Raw genomic sequence first — 22,108 nt, forward strand, 5'->3', positions numbered from 1 at the left:
AAGTCCAGAGATGTGCCTCATCCATGAAGCAACTTCCCTCCAGAACCGCTCTATCTTAGGACATGTCCACCAAATGTGAGTAAAATTACCCTGAGTTGCTCCGCATCTCCAGCATTTATCGGAGGCATTCGGGAACCACTTTTTTAATTTGTCTGGTGTATTGTACCACTGAGTCCTAATTTTGAAGGCGTTTTCTTGTAATTTAGTGCTGAGAGAGCATTTATACGCAAACACACATGATTTCCTCCATTGAGCAGCCGAGAATGATATACCCAGACTATCTTCCCATCTCTTTTTAAATGGGTCTGATGAGTCTATCGGGGTAGAGTTAAGCCATTTGTATGCTATGGAAGTCACCTTCCTCATTGGCGTGCGAAGTGAGCAACATTTCTCAAATTCTGTAGGTGCCCTAAAAAATAGGTTTTTGTATTTGTTGCTCAGAAGGAAACCGTGTATCTGTATGTAGTTCCAGTATGACAGGCATTGTCTAGGTGAGCAGATTTTCTGTAAATTTTGGAAGCTAAGTACTTTGCCCCCTGAGAAACAATGAGCAGCTGTCAAGGGGATCAACTTGCCGCTAACCATTACTTGTAGAGAGTTATTTTGTATACCTGGTGAGAAATCAGGATTGTTGTATAGGGGTACAATTGGGCTCGGGAAGGTAGAAAGTCCAAATTTGACCATTGACTTTTGGAAAATTTTTAGGGTGGTGTGAATCAGGGGGTGTTGTTTGATCTCCGGTGGTAGTGATCGAGTGTTCGTCCATAGAAGGTGTTGTGTGTCACAGAGGGCCCAGCGTTTCTCAATGTTGACCCAGTCTTTGGTATCCGTGTGACAATACCAGTCTATGATTCTGGTTAAATGTGTCGCCACGTGGTATTTATGAAAATTCGGAATTCCCATGCCACTGCTTTCCCTGTGTCTCTGTAAGTAAGAAAGGCTTATTCTAGGGTGCTTACCAGCCCAGATGAAACTGCGCTGAAGAGAGGAGAGACTACGGAAAAATGAAGAAGGGACATGGATCGGAAGGGCGTGAAACAGGTATAATAGTCTAGGCAATACCGTCATTTTTACAATAGCCGCCCTACCGAACCATGAAAACCTGCCCCTGTCCCACTTTTTGAGATCACTCGAGATCTTTCGTAACAAAGGAGTAAAATTGGTGTCAAATAGTTCATTGGTGTTCGCTGTTAGACCTATACCCAAATACTTAAATGATTTATCCTCCCAACGGTATGGGCAGTTATCTCTGGTCAGTTTTACCATCTGGGGGGAGAGAGTTAGATTTATTGCCTCAGACTTTGAGTTGTTAAATTTGAAATTAGACAGTGCTCTATAAATTTTGAAGTGTTGGTTAAGATTAGGTATCGATATATGCGGTTGGGAGACATAAAAGAGCAAATAGGCCGATACCTTATATTCCCTTTGCTGCATCCTTATTCGCTGTATGGATTGGTCCAGATTAATTGACCTGATCAGTGGTTCTAGAGACAGTATGAACAGTACAGGGGAGAGTGGGCATCCCTGTCTTGTACCGTTGCACAGATCTATGGGGTCAGAGAAGACTCCATTTACTCTAACTTTAGCTTGTGGTGAAGAATATAGGGCTCTGATCCAGGACATCATATTTGAGCCTAACCCAATATGGGCACAGGTCTCAAAAAGGTAGTCCCATGACACGCGGTCGAAGGCCTTCTCTGCGTCTGTAGAGAGTAGAAGACCCTCGAACCCCAACGTCTTTGCTCCGTGTATTAAATTTATTGACTTAATAACATTGTCCCTGGCCTCCCTCCCAGGCATAAAACCTACTTGGTCCGGTCCAACTATTTTCTCCAAATACGGCCTAATCCTGTCGGCCATAATTTTCGCTAGAATCTTTAGATCTAGATTAAGCAGGGATATTGGCCTATAGTTGGAGCATAAGGTTGCATCCTTGTCAGGTATTGGGATCACCGTAATGTGAACAGTTAGGAAGTCTCTGGAGGGAGTGTGCCCATCTTTAATAGAATTTAAAGCATCTGCTAGAAAGGGTGCCAGGGTTTCAGTGAAGATTTTATAGTATTGGGCAGTAAAGCCATCGGGGCCTGGGCTTTTCCCTGCCTTCAGAGCCTTAATAGCAAGTTTCACCTCATCAACTGTTATCTCTGAGTCCAAAATTTTTTGTTATGTCTCACAGAAAACTAGTATTTTAGTCATATGGAGGAGTGTCCACAATGAAAAGATTTCACTATCTATGACCAGACTTATTCACTATTGCAATGCAATATATTTCTTGTTTACAACTTATTAAAACCTATCTATGATCAAAATGTAACATCAGATATTTATTCGCACATTATACACTATATTACCAAAAGTATTGGGACACCTGCCTTTACACGCATGTGAAATTTAATGGCATCCCAGTCTCAGTCCGTAGGGTTCAATATTAGGTTGGCCCACCCTTTGCAGCTATAACAGCTTCAGCTCTTCTGGGAAGGCTGTTGTTGCCATTTTTTACTTAAGAGATAGGATAACCGGATTATAGCAGATCTTTTATGGAGGACAAACTCACACAGGCACCATGCTTTAGTTTTCTCAGGAACACACACTGCAGTCTCCGCTGCCTCTTTTCTCTCTTTTTTTTTTTTTTTTTTGGTGAGTGCAACTTTATTTAAACACTTCCTGGTTAACAAACAGACAACATATTCATATGACTGTAGATCAATGGATAAGCTGTATAAGGGGATATAAACAAAATGTCATATATCTTAACACCCCCACTTGCTCTTATACTGCTTATGAAAAATAGTTTAGTACAGTTACATCATTTTACTCTCTATACTCCAAAAATATAACTCACAAACCTATCAAGCTTAAACTTTGTTATTGGTTTAGTCATAACATCAGCTACCATTTTATCCGAAAAAAATACTCAAGATCTATCTTGCCTTCACTCAGAATAGACCTAAGAAAATGGAATTTAATGTCAATGTGTTTGCATCTTTGATGGTAAACTGGGTTCTTTGCGAGAGCTATCGCACTCTGATTGTCTTCAAAAATCTTCACTGGCTCAAACTGACATTCACTGTCCAATTCTCTCAGCAGTTTCAGCAGTTGTGCAAGATATAGACTCTCATGTGTGGTTTCAGCTAATGCTATATATTCAGCTTCACATGAAGATAGTGCAATTGTTGGTTGTTTCTTTGATTTCCAAGAAATCAGAGGTCCATTTTCAGTCTGGCTAAAACAATATCCTGTTGTGCTTCTCCTATCAATCTGGTCTGAGGCCCAACTGGCATCACTATACGCCTCTAGTTTTAATTTCTCTTTACATTTTCTGTAGCATAGTTCAAAATTGACAGTTCCTTTCAAATATCTCAGTACGTGTTTGGCTGTGATCATGTGTTGTACACTTGGTTGTGAAAAGTGTTGTGACAGTTTGCTTATAGTCCAACTCAAATCCGGTCTTGTACACGTAGCCACATAAATCAAACTGCCTACTATCTCCCGATAGCTTTTTACATCTGCAAGTTCACTTTTGTCGTCGAAATCTAATTTTTGTTCACAGGGAGTAGATCTTGGTTTACAATCTGACATACCAAATCTTTCTATCATTTTCAAAATGTATCTCTTCTTATTCATCTTCACCGTTTCACTAGTCTGTCTAAAATCAATGCCCAAAAAATCCTTCATTTTGAATTTTGTCGCTAGTGTTGACTTCACATCATTGAGTAGTTTTTCATTGCTTGCAGCAATGATAAGATCATCCACCCATATTAGTAATATTGCTTGTCCATCTCTGTTCTGTTTGACATATACACAATGGTCTACAGAATTTTGTATAAATGTATTTGAACATAAATAATCATGTAGCATCTTGTTCTAGTTTCTTCCCGATTGCTTTAGACCAGGGCTTCCCAAACTTTTTTGGGTCGAGACCCACTTATGAATACAGATTTTTTTCGGGACCCACTTGCTTGTAATTGAATTGTAAAGCGCTACAGAATTAAGGTATAGCGTGCCCCCTTTCAATGCAGAGATGCCAGCGTGCCCCCTTTCAATGCAGAGAGACCAGCGTGCCCCCTTCAATGCAGAGATGCCAGCATGCCCCCTTTCAATGCAGAGATGCCAGCATGCCCCCTTTCAAAGCAGAGATACCAGCATGCCCCCTTTCAATGCAGAGAGACCAGCGTGCCCCCTTCAATGCAGAGATGCCAGCATGCCCCCTTTCAATGCAGAGATGCCAGCATGCCCCCTTTCAATGCAGAGATACCAGCATGCCCCCTTTCAATGCAGAGATGCCAGCATGCCCCCTTTCATTGCAGAGATACCAGCATGCCCCCTTTCAATGCAGAGATACCAGCATGTCCCCTTTCAATGCAGAGATACCAGCATGCCCCCTTTCAATGCAGAGATGCCAGCATGCCCCCTTTCAATGCAGAGATGCCAGCATGCCCCCTTTTAATGCAGAGATGCCAGCATGCCCCCTTTCAATGCAGAGATGCCAGCATGCCCCCTTTCGATGCAGAGATGCCAGCATGCCCCCTTTCGATGCAGAGATGCCAGCATGCCCCCTTTCGATGCAGAGATGCCACCATGCCCCCTTTCAATGCAGAGATGCCAGCATGCCCACTTTCAATGCAGAGATACCAGCATGCCCCCTTTCAATGCAGAGATGCCAGCATGCCCCCTTTTAATGCAGAGATGCCAGCATGCCCCCTTTCGATGCAGAGATGCCAGCATGCCCCCTTTCGATGCAGAGATGCCAGCATGCCCCAGGCATGGCACAGTAGGTATAGGCATGGCACAGTAGGTACAGGCATGGCACAGTAGGTATAGGCATGGCACAGTAGGTACAGGCATGGCACAGTCGGTATAGGCATGGGCACAGTCTGTATGGGCATGGCACAGTAGGTACGGGCATGGCACAGTATGTACAGGCATGGCACAGTCGGTATAGGCATGGCACAGTATGTACAGGCATGGCACAGTATGTACAGGCATGGCATAGTCGGTATAGGCATGGGCACAATCGGTATAGGCATGGCACAATAGGTACGGGCATGGCACAGTAGGTATAGGCATGGCACAGTAGGTATAGGCATGGCACAGTAGGTGTGGGCATGGCACAGTAGGTACAGGCCATGGCACAGTAGGTACAGGCATGGCACAGTAGGTACAGGCCATGGCACAGTAGGTATAGGCATGGCACAGTATGTACGGGCATGGCACAGTAGGTATAGGCATGGCACAGTAGGTACGGGCATAGCACAGTAGGTATAGGCATGGCACAGTAGGTACAGGCATGGCACAGCAGGTATAGGCATGGGCACAGTCGGTATAGGCATGGCACAGTAGGTATAGGCATGGCACAGTATGTACAGGCATGGCACAGTCGGTATAGGCATGGGCACAGTCGGTATAGGCATGGCACAGTATGTATAGGCATGGCACAGTAGGTATGGGCATGGCACAGTAGGTATAGGCATGGCACAGTAGGTACAGGCACAGCACAGTAGGTACAGGCATGGCACAGTAGGTATATGCACGGCACAGTATGTACAGGCATGGCAAGGTAGGTATAGGCATGTCCCAGTATGTACAGGCATGGCACAGCACTGCTGCTTACTGTGCCCGGATTGTTACCTACTGCAACTGCTTCAATCTCTTACCTGCTGTCCTGGGCTTGACTCCTGTGGCTGCTGGCTCGCTGCTGGCTCACTCCTGTCACTCCTCACTCCGACAGAGTTCAGGGCGCGCTGCTCCTCTCGCTGATGGCGGCGGGAATGGGCGGAAACGGGCGGGAATGGGCGGGACGGTGCGTGCGTTAGTCACCGCCCCCAACAACATCAGCCGGGAACCCCACCCCCCATAGCCAGGTATTCGTCCGGCGCCCCTAGTGGGCTTTTAAATGGTACTTTTTTTCTTTTTTTTTTTTCTCACTGCTGTGATCTGCTGCTCCGTTGTCGGCGACCCACTCGGATGCGGCTCACGACCCACCAGTGGGTCGCGACCCACACTTTGGGAAGTCCTGCTTTAGACCATACAGTGACTTTTTTAGTTTGAGAACTAGCTTTTTATTTGTGTCATCTTTGATCTCAAAACCTTCTTGTTGGTCTATATATATATATCACAATCAATTGGGGCATGCAAGTAAGCTGTCTTCACATCCATCTGATGCAAGATTAAATCATATTGTGCTGCCATTTGCATTAAAATGCGTAATGAAGTAAAATTCGCAGTTGGAGAAAAAGTTTCCATGTAGTCGGTTCCCTTTACTTGATTATAGCCTTTTGCCACAAATCTGGCTTTGTACGTTTCAGCTCCATTTGCATTGCTTTTTATTGCATACACCCATCTACCCCCCACTGAATGTTTGCCTTCTGGTAGTGTGGTCAATTTGAAGGTATCATTCTCCTTTAGTGACTCCATCTCATCTTTCATTGCATTTAACCAACTCTGTGACTGGGGTGTTTCCATAGCTTCTCTGAAGGTCTGAGGTACATCATGTACTCTATAGCAGTAATCTATGTTCATCAGTATCTGATCATCACCAACAGATTCTAGTAAATACTAAGGAGTTTTTCTATTTCTTGTAGGGTATCTTGTACCATGGTCTTCATCTTTGTCCTCTACAATCTCCTCTAAAGAATCTGGGGTCTCATTAGTCATTGGACCTGATACAGGAATTACACTCCTTTCCTCATAGAAATCATCATTATTGTCCAACAGCTCAGTCTGAGTTTGTTTCTCGATTACATCCTTTTCAATGAATTTTACTAGTCTCAGGGCCAGATTAACGTAGGGGCTATTGGAGCGGCAGCTCCAGGCCCCTACCTTTTATATAGGCCCCGGGTTGGCCATATTCACTGTTACTTGTAAACACAGAAGTCTGGCTTCTATGCTCGCTTCCCCAGACAGCTCCCTCAGAACCTCCCCACACAGCACGAAGGTCGGACAAGGAGGGACAGTTGCCGATGCATGGATGTGTTTATGGGCTTCAGAGACAGCATCCCATGTTGAATTAGGCATGCATGGCTGCACCCTTCCTCCTCTGGGTGCATGCCAAGGCACGGCCCTTAAGGCCCTTCAAAATCCTCAGCACCAAGACCATGATGCTCTTAATCCGGCCCTGACTAGTCTGTGCTTGAAGACTTTGCCAGTTTCAGGTTAATACACTAGGTAAGAGGGACTATTTTTGTCATATCCTACAAAAATTCCTTTTGTGCATTTTGGATCCAGCTTTTTCTTATCGTGTTTGTATGCAAAACATTCTGACTCAAAAATCTTCATTTTTGAAAAGTCTGGTTTCTTCCCTGTCAGTATGTTGTATGGCGTTTGCTTCAAATGATTGTTAAAACATCTATTTCGAATCATAGCTGCTGTCATCACTGCATATGTCCATAACTCTTTTGGTACTTTGCTCTCTATTAGCATACATCTTGCCATCTCTATCAGTGTTCTCCAGTTTCTTTCAGCCGTTCCATTTTGATGTGGTGAATAAGGTGCTGAAGTCTCATGTCTTATGCTCTTCTTTATGAGTAGTGACTGGAAGTCATTCAATGTGAATTCGGTACCATTGTCTGACCTCATTCTCTTGATGATCCCATAGGGGGCAGTATCAGCGATAAACTTCTCTGTGGCTAGAACTGTGTAACTCTTGTTTTTCAGAGAGTATACAAACACTGCACCAGAATAATCATCAGTGAATCCTATGACGTATTTGAATCAGTCCTTTGCAACTGGCTCTATAGGACCTGTTAAATCTGTGTGTACTAGTTCAAGTGGGTATTTTGCACGGGTGTCAGGCTCCCTGTTTCTACTCTGAGCAAATTTTCCTTGGATACAAATCTCACAATTCAGGTTGGACTTATCAACCTTACCTTGGATCTTCATTCCATCTACTAGTTTCTGTAGTTTCAAGATATCATCGTAATTACAATGACCTAGGATTTCATGCCATGTCTGAATATCATAACAACCGTAACAACTGTCATCGCATCCCTTATAGGTGTTCAAATAGTAAAGCCTGTTGTATTTCTTTATAACAAATTTTGTACCATTCTTATGGATCAGAATACTGTCATCTTGTCTGAATTCAACAGACGCCCCATTTCTTGTTGCTGCTTCAACAGAGAAAATGTCTTGTGGATATGTGGGGATAAACAATGCGTTTTGTAGCAATGTCCTCCTTTGTCTTCCCTTACTGTCCATTAGGTACACCTCAGCGTCGCCTCTCTTGAGTGCTACACCGGAAGTTCTTTTCCCATCTGCCAACTCCATGTAGTGTTTCTTTGGCCTAAACGAGGTGTCAAATCTTTTAAATTTCTTGATGTCTGTGATAATATGCGATGTTGCTCCTGTATCTACCATCAGGCTTTTTGCTTTGGGATTGCTTAACTGGTCTTCGCTTATTTTAAAAGAAAATGTTTGTTCTGTATCATCCACTACATGCTTTACATTGTCTCGTGCTTTTCGTCTGCACAATGTCTCACTGTGAGTGGAGCTCTTACAATAATTACACCACTGTGTCTTCCTTTTATTCATTCTGCATGGACATGCATTGGCTTTGTGACCTTTCTGATGACAACTGTAGCAGACAATGATGTCTTTCTCCCTTGTTGGTACAACAGGGGTGCTGATCTTCATTACATTATCAGTGCTTGTGCTGCTGTGATATTTTTCAGTGTCCTCAAAAATCCTTAACTGGGTTTTAAAGTCAGTAAAAGTCATATCTTCTTTACCTTGTGTTATGTGGATTGAAAATGGTTTGAATGATTCAGGCAGGCCTTTAAGAATCATAGCGACTAACAGTCCATCACTGAGGGTCTCTCCTGCATTTCTAAGTGCTGTAATCGCTGTTTCTGTGCGTATGATATAGTCTGTGACACTTTCACATTCAGACTTCTGAAGAGATGTTAGTTCTGTGTATAAATTTATGATACGTGGCTTACCTTGGCCAGCATAATCATCTCTCAGGATTTTCAGCGCTTTTCTTCCATTATCAGTTGCTTCTCTCATTATAAGAGATAGACTTTTATCATCCAGGAATTGTATTAACTCAGCATAAGCTTCCTCATTCTTATTCCTATCTTGCACAGGGTCTGCTCCTTCTGATGGTTCTTGCAGGATTGTTTCTTTAAGATTCATCAAACGCAGATGGCCTAGGAATTTTGTCTCCCACAGCTCATAATTTTTCTCATCTCCATCGAAAAGCAGCCTGTTCCTTTGGCTTGTTCCCTCTCTCCTGGGCCCATAAACTGTTGCCATTTTTTACTTAAGAGATAGGATAATCGGATTATAGCAGATCTTTGATGGAGGACAAACTCACACAGGCACCATGCTTTAGTTTTCTCAGGAACACACACTGCAGTCTCCGCTGCCTCTTTTCTCTCTTTTTTTTTTTTTTTAGTGAGTGCAACTTTATTTAAACACTTCCTGGTTAACAAACAGACAACATATTCATATGACTGTAGATCAATGGATAAGCTGTATAAGGGCATACAAACAAAATGTCATATATCTTAACAGCTGTCCACAAGGTTTAGGAGTGTGTCTATGGGAATGTTTGAACATTCTTCCAGAACCACAATTGTGAGGTCAGGCACTGATGTTGGATGAGAGCCTGGCTCGCAGTCTCCGCTCTAATTCATCCCAAAGGTGTTCTATCTGGTTGAGGTCAGGATTCTGTGCAGGCCATTCAAGTTCCTCCACTCCAAACTCGCTCTCTATGTATTTATGGACCTTGCTTTGTGCACTGGTGTGCAGTCATGTTGAAACAGGAAGGGGCCATCCCCAAATTGTTCCCGCAAAGTTAGGAGCATGAAAATGTCCAAAAATGTCTTGGTATGCTGATGCCTTAAAAGTTCCCTTTACTGGAACTGGAAGGGGCTAAGCCAAACCCCTGAAAAACGACCCCAGACCATAATCCCCCCTCCACAAAATGATTTGGACCAGTGCACAAAGCAAGGTACATAAAGACATGGATGAGCGAGTTTGGGGTGGAGGAACTTGACTGGCCAGTACAGCATCCTGACCTCAGCCCGATAGAACACCTTTGGGATGAATTAGAGCGGAATCTCTGAGCCATGTCTTCTAGTCCACATCAGTGTCTGACCTCACAAATGTGCTTCTTGAAGAATGGTCAAACATTCCCATTGACACACTCCTAAACCTTGTGGACAGCCCTCCCAAAAGAGTTGAAGCTGTTATAGCTGCAAAGGGTGGGCCAACTCAATATTGAACCCTACGGACTAAGACTGGGATGCCATTAAAGTTCACATGCGTGCAAAGGCAGGCGTCCCAATACTTTTGAAAAAATTGTGTATTTTAAATATTTCTAGCCTACTCCTATTAATCTGAATGATTTGTAATGTTGTATAATTATTTTGTGAAGATCCCCGTACATTTTACTTGCTTGGGTTCTGTGACACATATTCACTATGACCTGTGGGTAGGCACTGCTGTGTCACACATTTCACACAGCCTGCCTTCTGAACTACAGAGGTGCTGAGAGGAGGCAGAGGCAGTACTGAAATCACTGCTTGCAGGCAACAAGGTACCGTGGGATATGTAGTCCTTAAAAATTTAAAGGAAATAGCAGAGGAGAAGCTACAAAGCATGATGGGAATCCAGGGAGTGATGGAAAGAGATGACCAGCAGACAGACAGTTCTCACAACATGAAAGAAGATTTTCAAGTAAGCTTATTTTGGATTCTCAAATATATCAACTGTTAAACCAGACCCATTTAGCCCCTCCCAATAAGCTGCTAAACCCCTATGATGTACTGCAAATTGCAGCATTCTGCTTATGGGTCTCTCTTTTACATATATAAAGTCATGTGTAATTGCCTGACCCTGATAAAAAAGGATAGTGGCCAAGCAGTCAAAAGCATAGGCAGCCAGCATAGCATTGCTGCAAGAACAAGGGAATGTGTCAGACATAAGCCAATATCATATTGCTGCATATTGCTGTGCAGTGACCATGTAGTAATGTGTCATTGACTGTACAGGCGGTCCGCGGGTTACAAACATCCAACTTCCAAACAACTCCTACTTACAAACGGAGGGAGACAACAGGAAGTGGGAGGAAATCTACCCCAAGGAAGGGAAATTCACTCCTGGAAGAGTTCTCATGGGAAAAAGGTGTCTCCACTGAAGCTTTATCACTAATCGTTGTTTCCACAACCCAAAATTTTCAAAATCCAATTGTCACAGGGACAGAAAGTGAGGTGAAATCTTCTGAACAGGTTTACAGACTGCAACAAAATGGTACAGGGGTGTTACCTCTTCCCTATGCTATCCAAAAACGTAAAAATTATTATTTTTGCCGGAACTACACTTAAAAAATGTACCTGTTCTGACTTACAAACAAATTCTACTTAAGAATAAACCTACAGACCCTATCTTGTCTGTAACCCAGGGACTGCCTGTATAGGATTCAGCCATATTAGAGCAGGAAGTATTGGGGGAAACAAAAGCTGCCACAACACCTTTAAGAGAGCAATTTGCATCACTCATTGACCTTAAATTTCAGCAATGGTCACCCACTGCTCAGCAGTGTGCAAAGATTACACTTTCTGGCACCTGCTTATTGGGTTTTCCTCAGGGCTCCATCTGCTGGATCTGTTGACTACCTGTAGGTGGTCTTTAAAGATGGCAGTAGGTCACTTTCAATATCAGATCAATTGAACGGGGTAAAAAATCTGTCCCAATTAATGTTCTATATAAACAGATGTCAGCATCCCACTGCACCCACTCCTTTCCTTAAAAAGTACGTGTAAGTTCAGCTGACTGGGCTTAGATGTTAAAGGGCCATTTCATCAAAAAGTGATTTAGGTATACGTGGAGCCTCTGACTTTTTGTAATACACCACCAGTAAGATATCCCTGACATAATTCCCGACTCCAGCCAAGGAATAGTTGCTAGTACTTCCAGGCTCCCTGTAGCTGATTGTTTCTCCAGAACGGGTATACTGTGCTGTGTTACATGATGTTTCTTGTGTCGGATCCACCCCACTTATCTAATGAAATGATTACTGCTGAACTGAAACCAGGTGGGATAATCATGAAAATGTGATTGGAGAGGTGGAACAGAAACAAAATGAATGACGTCGCGGCATGGAAAGACTTGCACTTCTGGTCTTTAGGTGCAGCTTACACTTCAGCAGGTTTTTAGAAGAACAGTAGTGAACTCACCAACTGTCACTACAGTGCACAGGAAGCAGTCCAGATCTTGTGAGAACAGGAGTTATCTGAGGCAGGAGGAGGTAGAAGATTCCTTCTCATGCTGCAGATATGTAACACCGAGGCTCCATGAACATGAGTGCCTAGGCACAGTGATATATTAGGAAGTATACTTGTCTCAGGAGTCAAAAGAAAAGGTAGGTGTTTAAGTGTACCAATTTTCTACAATCAACCTAACTACATAGTTTTATTATCAGACATGAAATACTTACATTTCTTGTTAAATAATTTTTATTATAAAAAATGAATTGAAAAAGTGACTTACTTATGCCTAAATTGTTCAGTTTTACTCAAGCAATGTCTTACAGTCAATAAACTGTATAGCATTGTAACATAATTTCTAGTATTGTCTCATTTACACTTGTGGTTGACTCATTTACACAGACTTCGAGATTCATAATAAACAAGCAAAAAAATGGGGGAGCAAGCCCTGAACATGTATATCTAAAACCAGTGCAGCTATGGACCAAGCAACATGTATATTAAAAAAGAATAGCGCACACATGCAAAAGAAATGACTATCAAATATGGAGACAATCCATAAATAAAAATGGGGATTTAGTCCCACCATATGGCCATATCGTGCTCAAGCCCCCCACTACGTCAAAGTACCCCATTGTCAGTGGGTCCTACACTATCCATAAAAAAGGGGTGAATCCAGCCTCTCTAACCCTTGGAGACAACACTCCTTGCTGGGATAGATGTGCTAATGCACTACAAGAGACTCCTCCTATATCTACTTGATAGTGGACACTGATAGAGTACAGGTGTGTGTGGGGGGTGGGGTGCTCAACCCCAGAAGTCTGGTCAGACCGAATACATAATAAACAAGATTCATCCCTAACCTCAGGTAACTGCTCTGTGTGCGGCTACATGCGACTGTCAATTTGTCGTTAGTATACTGTATATAGGCTGAGCAGCCACTGCTATCTGCATGCCCGGATCTTTCCAGCTGTTAGAACCCACTGATTATTTCCGCTGGAATCTGGTGGCTGTATCTAAACAGCTGTGTGAAGACGGCCTAAATCTCCAGTATATGCTAAAAATATTGCAAATAAAAGAAAAATGTCAGCGCCTAATAATCAACTGAAAAGCAGCTTGCAAACAGTGTGAGTATACAAACATCAGTGAATACAAATAATAAAGGTTGCAGCGCTAGGTAAGTGATAAAATATGATGCAATATATGAATATTCAGTCCATCAATAACTAAAAAGTCCAAAGGCAGCAAAACCATACAGATAGAAATATTTTGTGTCCATGTAATTCAAACCGACACCATTAAAGATCCTCCACCAAAGTAAAGAGTGAAAACTCACCAGACCCATATGCTGTCATGTCAAGACAGCTACTGCAAATTAAGCCAAATAGAGGTCAGGCGGGGAAAGATCTTCTTATCCCTCCAAAGGATAGAGTTTCCTCAGATGTTGAATCCGAAAAACCGGTATATTAAATTACCAAGCAGAAAAGAAAGAGAAAATCTCCTCAAGCAGGGTTATATGCCAGAGGTCCATAAGCCACCATTCTTAATCCATGTCTGGTGGCTTTCTATTTAAGTGCTTTATATGCCATTGCACTGTATGGATCTTTATTTGTTTTATATCGGATATTGTTTTAGCTCTATTTTTTAATAAATACTACACTATGAGGAGATGTTCTCTTTCTTTTCTGCTTGGTAATTTAATATACCGTTTTTTTTGGATTCAACATCTGAGGAAACTCTATCCTTTGGAGGGATAAGAAGATCTTTCCCCGCCTGACCTCTATTTGGCTTAATTAAAAACACAGTAGCTGTCTTGACATGACAGCATATGAGTCTGGTGAGTTTTCACTCTTTACTTTGGTGGAGGATCTTTAATGGTGTCGGTTTGAATTACATGGATACAGAATATTTCTATCCGTATGGTTTTGCTGCTTTCTGACTTTTTAGTTATTGATGGACTGAATTTTACATATATTGCATCATATTTTATCACTTACCTAGCGCTGCAACCGTTATTATTTGTATGCTAAAAATATTAAATATCAGTTTTGAGTGAAATAACCCATCAGTGGAGTGGTTTGCCACAAACTTACGCTAGAAGGGGATTGAGTCATGTGTGCACAATACACTACTCTCAGAAGTCAGTGGCCAGCTGTGCTGTCATTTACCATTGATTGTCAGATGATAAGGTCTCATGCACACGGGGCGTTTTTACAGCGGCTGTTTTTGGCGTAAGATGTTTTTTTCTGCAGCCAGTAAACTCCCCAGCATGTTATCCTACGTGTCCATGCACACATAGTCTGTTATCAGCAGTTTTTGGCAGGGGCGTTTTCTGGCTGGAAAAAAACCAAAAAAAAAAAACGGAACAAGTGGTTTTTAAGAGGAGTTTTTCAGCTGTAAAAACGCTCTAACTCTGATAAAAGCTGAAAAACGCTGAAAACCGCCCAAAAAAAAAAAAACGCTAAAAAACGTGGATTATACGGCGTTTATCAATGTTTTTGAGCCCTGAGCTTTAATGGGAGTATAGTTTTGCTAAAAAAAAAAAAAAGCTAACAAACGCTACAGCTGAAAAAAGCTACAAAGTAAAAAAAACTAAAAAAACGCTACTGCAAGAAAAGCTGAAAAACTCCTTCTACAGCCACAGCTTTCTACTGACATTTTGATAACGTCCAGTGCGCATGAGGCCTAATAGTTCTGTATTCTGCATAAAGGAAATGTTTATAAAATGATCTGTTTGGTGTTACAGGTCTTCCAAAGGTAAGATGTATAACTCGATCCCCAGGGGCCACTTTCAGCTTGGATGTGGATCATTTCGATCCAGATAATATTACAGTATGTTGGGAGGTGATCCAGCCACCATCAAGCACACAGCCCCGTTCCATAGACTCTACCATTCTAATGCATCAGAACCAAGATGGAACCATCAATGCCACCAGCACTTCTGAAAGCCTCAGAGGGGAGGTCCGGGAGGATGAGGCTTATATTGTGCGAGCCAAGGTGGAACACAACAAACTGAAACGCCCGAAACACAGAGAATGGAAAAGTGATGATAAAGACAACAAAAGTACGGGGAAAATTCTGCAATGTGAAACATTATCCCTAAAGAGCAACATGGGCACACTAAAAAGAAAAAAAACGTATAATTGCAACTGTATATGATTTTAATTGTCAAAGAAAATCCAGTGGGTGAATGAGCTAAATTAGTTTCCTTTGAGTGTTTGCTGACATTACAAGTAAAGTGGATCTAGCATCCGGTATATTTCTTCACGTTAAAGCTGAGCTAAAGGAACCATCTTTTTGTAAACTTATATTGGTCCAGCTTGATAATTGTTGGAACCTCATACATGGAATGCTGCGGGGAATGCAGAAATTCACTGTAGTAACTTCTGATATATACAGACAGGCATTCTCTGAACAGACGAGAACACCTTGTATTCACTAAAAAAAAAAAATACAAGATATTCTCTGAATGGCAGAGGTGCCAAGCAAAGCGACCCCCTGAGATGAATAATTCAATGTAACCAAGCTGGACCAATGTAAGTTTAAAAAAAAGATAATTCCTAGCATTCAGCTTCAAGCGCATGCAAGCTAAATAAAGTGTAAGTGTATTATTTCCAAATATTTATAAACTCTCCACAGTACTCCGCCTGGCAATGGTACCTTTGTTCAGGCCTTATCCAGGGTCACCACCTACCTCCTAGACTAGAGACACCAGCTCAGAGATGACACACTCATGTAAATCCTTGTGCTTGTGCAGTTCTTGGCTTTGTTTTCAAATGTTGGAGGCCTCTTTCACACTTGTGCGACTTGTCCTGCGACTTGGGACTGCAAAGTCACAGGAAAAGTCGTACTCCATGATTTCCAATGAGTACCGTTCATATCTGTGTGACTTCAAGTCGCAATGACTTCAAAGTAGTCCCTGCACTACTTTGGTCCGACTTTGATGCGTTTTGAGGTCCATAGATCTCATGATTACACAGGCATTGCTTCAAGTCTAGCAAAAAAAAAAACATGGCAAAATTGCACGACTTTTAGGTCGCACAAGTGTGAAAGGGGCCTAAACCAGATCAGCCCCTGCTGCAGTCTCTCACTTTGTCACATCTGACAAAGTTACAATAGTTAGTTTAATCACTGTAGGGGAGGAGACTAATGCCCCGTACACACGATTTTCGGAAGACTTTTTCCTTTAGACTTACCAAAACCATATAATATGAGGTCAAACCTAAACACTTCCAATTTGTATGCAATCTGGCAGGCCCTTGCACTACATAGAAAGGTAAATCTGAAGGAAATCTAACCACAAAAGTTGGATAGTGTGTATCCAGCTTAAATCTAATGAAACTGCCCCCCCCCTGCCTGTAGCAGACTCTAGGGTGGATTTTAATGATAAAATGTGAAGCTTTTTTGAAAAACTATGCTGTAGCTGTATATTGTGAAAGTTAGGAATGTTTTATGCAGATTTGTTAGGTTACTAAAAGATCCACATTAAAGGAAAAGTACAGCCAAAGCTTGTTTCACATTTCGTTCTGCACTCCTGTGATTCATTTTCAGCAGGCAGCGGGCTGAAGTCTGCTGTCCGCTGACATCACAGAGCTGGTCCATGGTCGCAATCTGCCCACAGGCCTAAACCGGCACCCAGGTTAGCTTCTCAGCGAGCCGCTAAGAGCATGAGCCGGCCGCTCCTGCCCTCACCACTGCCCAGCACTCCAGTGATCGCAGGGGGGGGGGGGGGGGTCGGAGCAGAGAACCATTGACTGACAGTCAGCAGCTCTCTCCTCACGGAGCTCTGAGATCCAAGTGATCTGCGGTGTTTGATCATTTGGTTCTTAGTGTTTGATGCATTGGGGGACCAATGCTGCATCCACCTAGGTAAGTGTGATTATTACTTTAAAAAAAAAAAAAACACACACACTTTTCTTTTAATACATCAGCCTCTTACAAAAAGGCAACTGCTGTGTTGCAATTAAAAAATTATTTGCATAGTCACCTTGTTGACAGCAGGCTGTAAGCTTACTACACATCATTGCCTTGCACTGACTTAAGATTAAACTGCTTATGATAACGATCCCTCCTCTATCCTCTTCCAGATTTTCTTGCTCGGCCAGAAGTAGACATGATACAAATACCAAAACTGTTTGCCAACCAAAAGATACAACTGCAATCTACAGTGTCAAAGTTTTACCCTGACAAGCTGACTGTGAACTGGTTTCTGAAAATAAATGGGAAGGAGAAATTTAATTCTATAAACACTGATGACAAATACAAGATTCTCAACAGTAAATCCGAACTCCAGCCAGATAAAACATACACCCATACAGCAATTCTAGAGTTCACCCCATCACTAGAGGATCAGGGGTCAGAGATCATCTGCAGAGTGGAACATCCCAGTGTTAAGGAGCTGATAGAGAGGACAACGCAACCTCTACAGGTGCTGGGTGAGTACAGCTAGCCATGCTCTGATATCCTTTATTGATAATATTAGTATTCGCTATAAAAAGAAATCCCCCCATCACTCTTCCTGATGTGTATTAAAAGTCAAGTACTGTATATTCTCCTTAAAGCGGAGTTCCGGCCTCAAAAAACTTTTTTTAGATAAAAATACCCCAGGGACAGTCAGGGCTAGTGCATTCCAGAATGGATAGCCTCTGAACTGTCCCAGGTCACACTTACCTTTTAGAAGAAATACTTACCTTGAAAATTTCTTGTCCAGCGCTGCCATCTCAGGTGTGGGCAGCTGAAGCCAGAGCGTCCTCTTCCGTGTCCTCTTCGGTCCCAGAATGCCCTGCACCGGCCCTGCTCGTCACTTCCGGTGCAGGCGCGTCATCCCTGCACAGCTTCTGGGCATACCCAGAAGCTGTTTAGCAGGGAATGCCACGCCTGCACCGGAAGCGACGAGCGGGGCCGGTGAAGGCTCATTGACTCCTGGGACTGATGACGTTCAGCTCCCAGGAGTCAATGCAAGCAGGAAGTGACGGCGCTGGCCGTGGCCGCAGAGGGAGGAAGTGGAAGAAAGGTAAGTATATTTTCTTCAATAACAAGGTAAGTAAATGAAAAAAAAAATCGGGACAATACATTTCTTTTTTAAGTCATTTTCAGCAAGTGGATGGGCCAAGTGGTTTTTGAGGCCAGAACTCCACTTTAATTAACATAAACATATATGCTAAGGAAAATATAAGTAATTTCATTCTTTATATAGTTAAGGAATATATAAGTAATTATATTCTATATATAGTTAAGGGTGATATACAGTAAGTAATTCAAGTGACTGAACAGCCACTCAATCGCTTCTGTGGGTGGTGGAATGCGACCGGTGGCTAAGGCAGCACTACACAGAGGGAAAAGAACGGACGTTGTTCCTCCCTTACTGCGACCCCGGAAACCGGAAATTACAAAATCCTTTCGGCTCTTTGTCTACCTGGCTGTTACTAGCCAGGGCAGTAGCCGATCAGTCCGATCTGTGTCCATAGGCGTGCGCTTTTTGTGCTAGCAGGAAGATGACAAAAATCTCTCTCTTACTAGCTCTGCCATAAGAGAAGTCTTTAGGCACTTGCCTTTCAATGTGCCGGCAGGGAGATAAATGTGCTGGGGTCATATATATGTAGACACACACAAAGATGTGTGCTTGAGATTTGGGGTGTACGCCCTAATTTAATAGGCTGCGCACACCTATGTCTGTGTCTGACCAGCTGCATTGGTCTAATAGACCCCAGATCTTTCCCTAAAGAGGATCCGTCATGGCCCATGCTTTACAACATCCCTTATGAAATCAAAAAAGTTGATTTAAAAGTAAAGAGACAATTTTACAAAAAAGTTTGAATAAAATAAATAAAAATAATTACTAAACAATGTAAAGCGTCCCCTCTCCCCCCCCCCCCCCCCTGTGCTTACGTGTAAAAGTGAACGCATACATAAATCCTCCGCGCATATGTACACGGTGATCGTACCACACATGTGAGGTAACGCCGCAAATGTTAGAACGAGAGCAATAATTTCAGCTCCAGACCTCATATGGAACTCTAAACCATTAACCTGGAAGGGCTTTTAAAGCTTTACTAAAAGAGATTTTTAGGTACTGTAGTTTGGTGCTGTTGCACGGGCGTGCACAATTTTGAATCATGATATGCTTCGTTTACTCAACATGACATCATATTTTATAATTTAACAAAACTACTGTGTGACATAAACATTTGAAACACCCATTCTCTATGGCCTCTGCTAAAAAAAAAAAAAAAAAATGTGTGTGTGTGTGTGTGTATATATATATATATATATATATATATATATATATATATACTGTATATATATATATATATATATATATATATATGAACAAAATGACCAGCCGTGTCTTAAATTATTTTTGTTTCATGCACATCCATATATTGTATTAGTTGCTTGTATTAATAATATCTCTTGCAGTAAAGCCTGAAGTTCAGCAGCCCATACAACTCCTCATTAATGACTCAGGAGATATGGTGGCAACTTTCTGCCTTCCCAGCTTTTACCCAAAAGATATAAGGATGATTTGGACATATGGAGAACCTCAGATAAATCAGGAGATAAATCCATCAAAGGAGACAATCAGTGACAATCCAGATGGCACATTTGCTGTCACTAGTCGGTGTACAATCCAAGGAAATCTCTTTAACAACCCACAATTCAGAGTCAGGGTGACATGGAATCATATATCCTTGGAGAGTCCGGGATACAGAGAGATATCTGTACAAGATCCAGGTAGGGAAAGGTATATTATTACCCAATATTCCAAACTGTCAGTTTTGCATTTAGCATAAATTTATATTCACATTCTTGTCATGAAGGACAACTTGAATGAGAGAAATTGTCTGTTTGTTCCAAGCCACACAGGGGTCCATGGCTTTTTTATGAGGCCTGGAATATCATAAAAACTACCTTGCACTAGCTTTTCCCAATGTGTCCACTGCCTGAGTTTGCTTTTGTTATTTTGTAGATCATTTGCCTCCAAACAATTCAGCATGGGGGCCACATCATAATATTTACAAATATTCAAGGTTCAAACAAAATGTTTATAAATTAACAAATCAAATGTATACAAATGAATAGATTTTACATGAAATTTTACTTGATATGGTTTATAAATACAGAAAAACAACAGAAAAACTTCACTTAAAGGAGATGTACAGCCAAAGCTCCTTTGGTTGTATTTCTCCTATGGATCACAGGAGTGCAATTCATTCTGTACTCCTGTGACCCATTAGCTTGGGCTAAAGTCCGCTAACTGCCGACATCACAGAATTCAGTCCAGGCACCGCGTCATCGCAACAATGGAAGTTGGGATCCGCCAGGTGCCTGGACTGTCAACCGGCTCAGCCTCTCAGCATGCCGCTGATAGGCTGAGCCAGCCGCTCCGCCCCTCCACAGCTTAGCACTCCGGTGAGCGAGGAGGGGACAGAGCAGAGAGCCGGTGGCTGACAGTCAGCAGCTCTCTGCTCCAGGAGCTGTCAGAACCGAGCGATCGGTGGTGTACGATCACTCTGTTCTCAGTGCAGAGGTGCCAGGAGACCGATGCAGCATCCACCTAGGTGAGTATAATACTGGAAAAAAATGTAAAGCCATACTTCTTTTTTAACCACTTCAGGACCAGAAGGTTTTCCCCCTTAATGACCAGGCAATTCGGCACTGCGTTAATTTAACTGACAATTGCGCCGTCGTGCGACGATGTACCCAAAAAAAATTATGTCCTTTTTTTCCCACAAATAGTGCTTTGTTTTGGTGGTATTTGATCACCTCTGCAATTTTAATTGAAAAAAAAGAGCGACAATTATGAAAAAAAATAAATCAATATTATTTTTCGCTTTCTGCTATATACCATTCCCAATAAAAAAACTTTTAAAAATCAAATGTTTTCATCATTTTAGGCCTATTTGTTTTCTGCTACATATTTTTAAGAAAAGAAAAACCCAATAAGTGTAAATTGATTGGTTTGCGCAAAAGTTATTACATCTACAATCTAGGGGAAAGATTTATGTCATTTTTATTTTTTTTTATTTTTTTTTACTAGTAATGGCGGCGATTTGCGATTTTTAGCAGGACTGCGACATTGCGGCAGACTGATTGGACACCTAACTGACATTTTTGGGGGGACCAATGACATTACTACAGTAAGCATTGCTAAAAATATGCACTGTACAAAAAGGTTTTGGTTCCTCGGACCAGATGTGGGACTTGGAGGCAATTTGAGAGAAGCGATTGAAGCGTTTGTGCGATTTTCAAGTTTTTCGTAAAAAACATATTTATTTACAACTTTGTACAAATAAATATTGTGTGCTGGGTGGGTAAGAGGCCCATCCGTGGTAGTGCAAGAAATATAAAGGTGTGACACTGTAATTATTGGTGACTTTTTAGAAACACAATTTCCTGACATCCATGAGTGTTGGATGTTGCAGGAGGCGTCTCAGTTCCAACGCGTTTCGGCTCTGCCTATTCGGCCATGCCTTTTTCAAGGGTTCACCATATCTATAATGATATCAGTCATTATTAGTATCATATGGTTAGAATAAATTCTTGATTTGTATAGTCAGTGTTCAAAGGTATTAATTGCTTACATTCAGTTTTTTGTGCAGTCTCAAGATCAGTGTGTATGGAGGTACCTCTCTTTTTCTCTGTACACTTTTACTGTAATAATGACAAGGGGAAGGGGTTGACACCTGAGGCAATGAAAAGGTTAAATGTGTCCCTATGGGGTGCTTTCTAACTGTGTGGGGGGTGGGCTTATGGAATGAACACAGGGACCTGTGTTCATAAAAAGGAGGAGTTTACAACGGCAGACTATTGTTCTGTCTCCAAGGGAAGCTGGTCGGCAAGTGGTTAACCAGTTGTCACCCACAGTACATTTAGGGCGGGTGAGTTGCACGGGCAGA

The 22,108-nt window shown here is 42.1% G+C and overlaps 1 protein-coding gene across 1 annotated transcript in view; it reads left to right on the plus strand.

The window, feature by feature from the left end:
* The window catches only part of LOC309558548 (uncharacterized protein), a gene marked incomplete at its 3' end in the record, with an annotated part of 62,714 nt that overhangs the window by 32,021 nt on the left and 8,585 nt on the right, over positions 1-22,108 (plus strand). The window contains exons 6-8 of the mRNA XM_082261627.1: positions 14,956-15,273; positions 17,297-17,644; positions 19,629-19,943. Of these exons, the coding sequence (XP_082117753.1) occupies positions 14,956-15,273; positions 17,297-17,644; positions 19,629-19,943 (981 nt within the window). The remainder of the gene's footprint in view (positions 1-14,955; positions 15,274-17,296; positions 17,645-19,628; positions 19,944-22,108) is intronic.

This window comes from Pelophylax lessonae (genome assembly GCF_965119305.1).
Source record: "Pelophylax lessonae genome assembly, chromosome: 6".
NCBI lineage: Eukaryota > Metazoa > Chordata > Amphibia > Anura > Ranidae > Pelophylax > Pelophylax lessonae.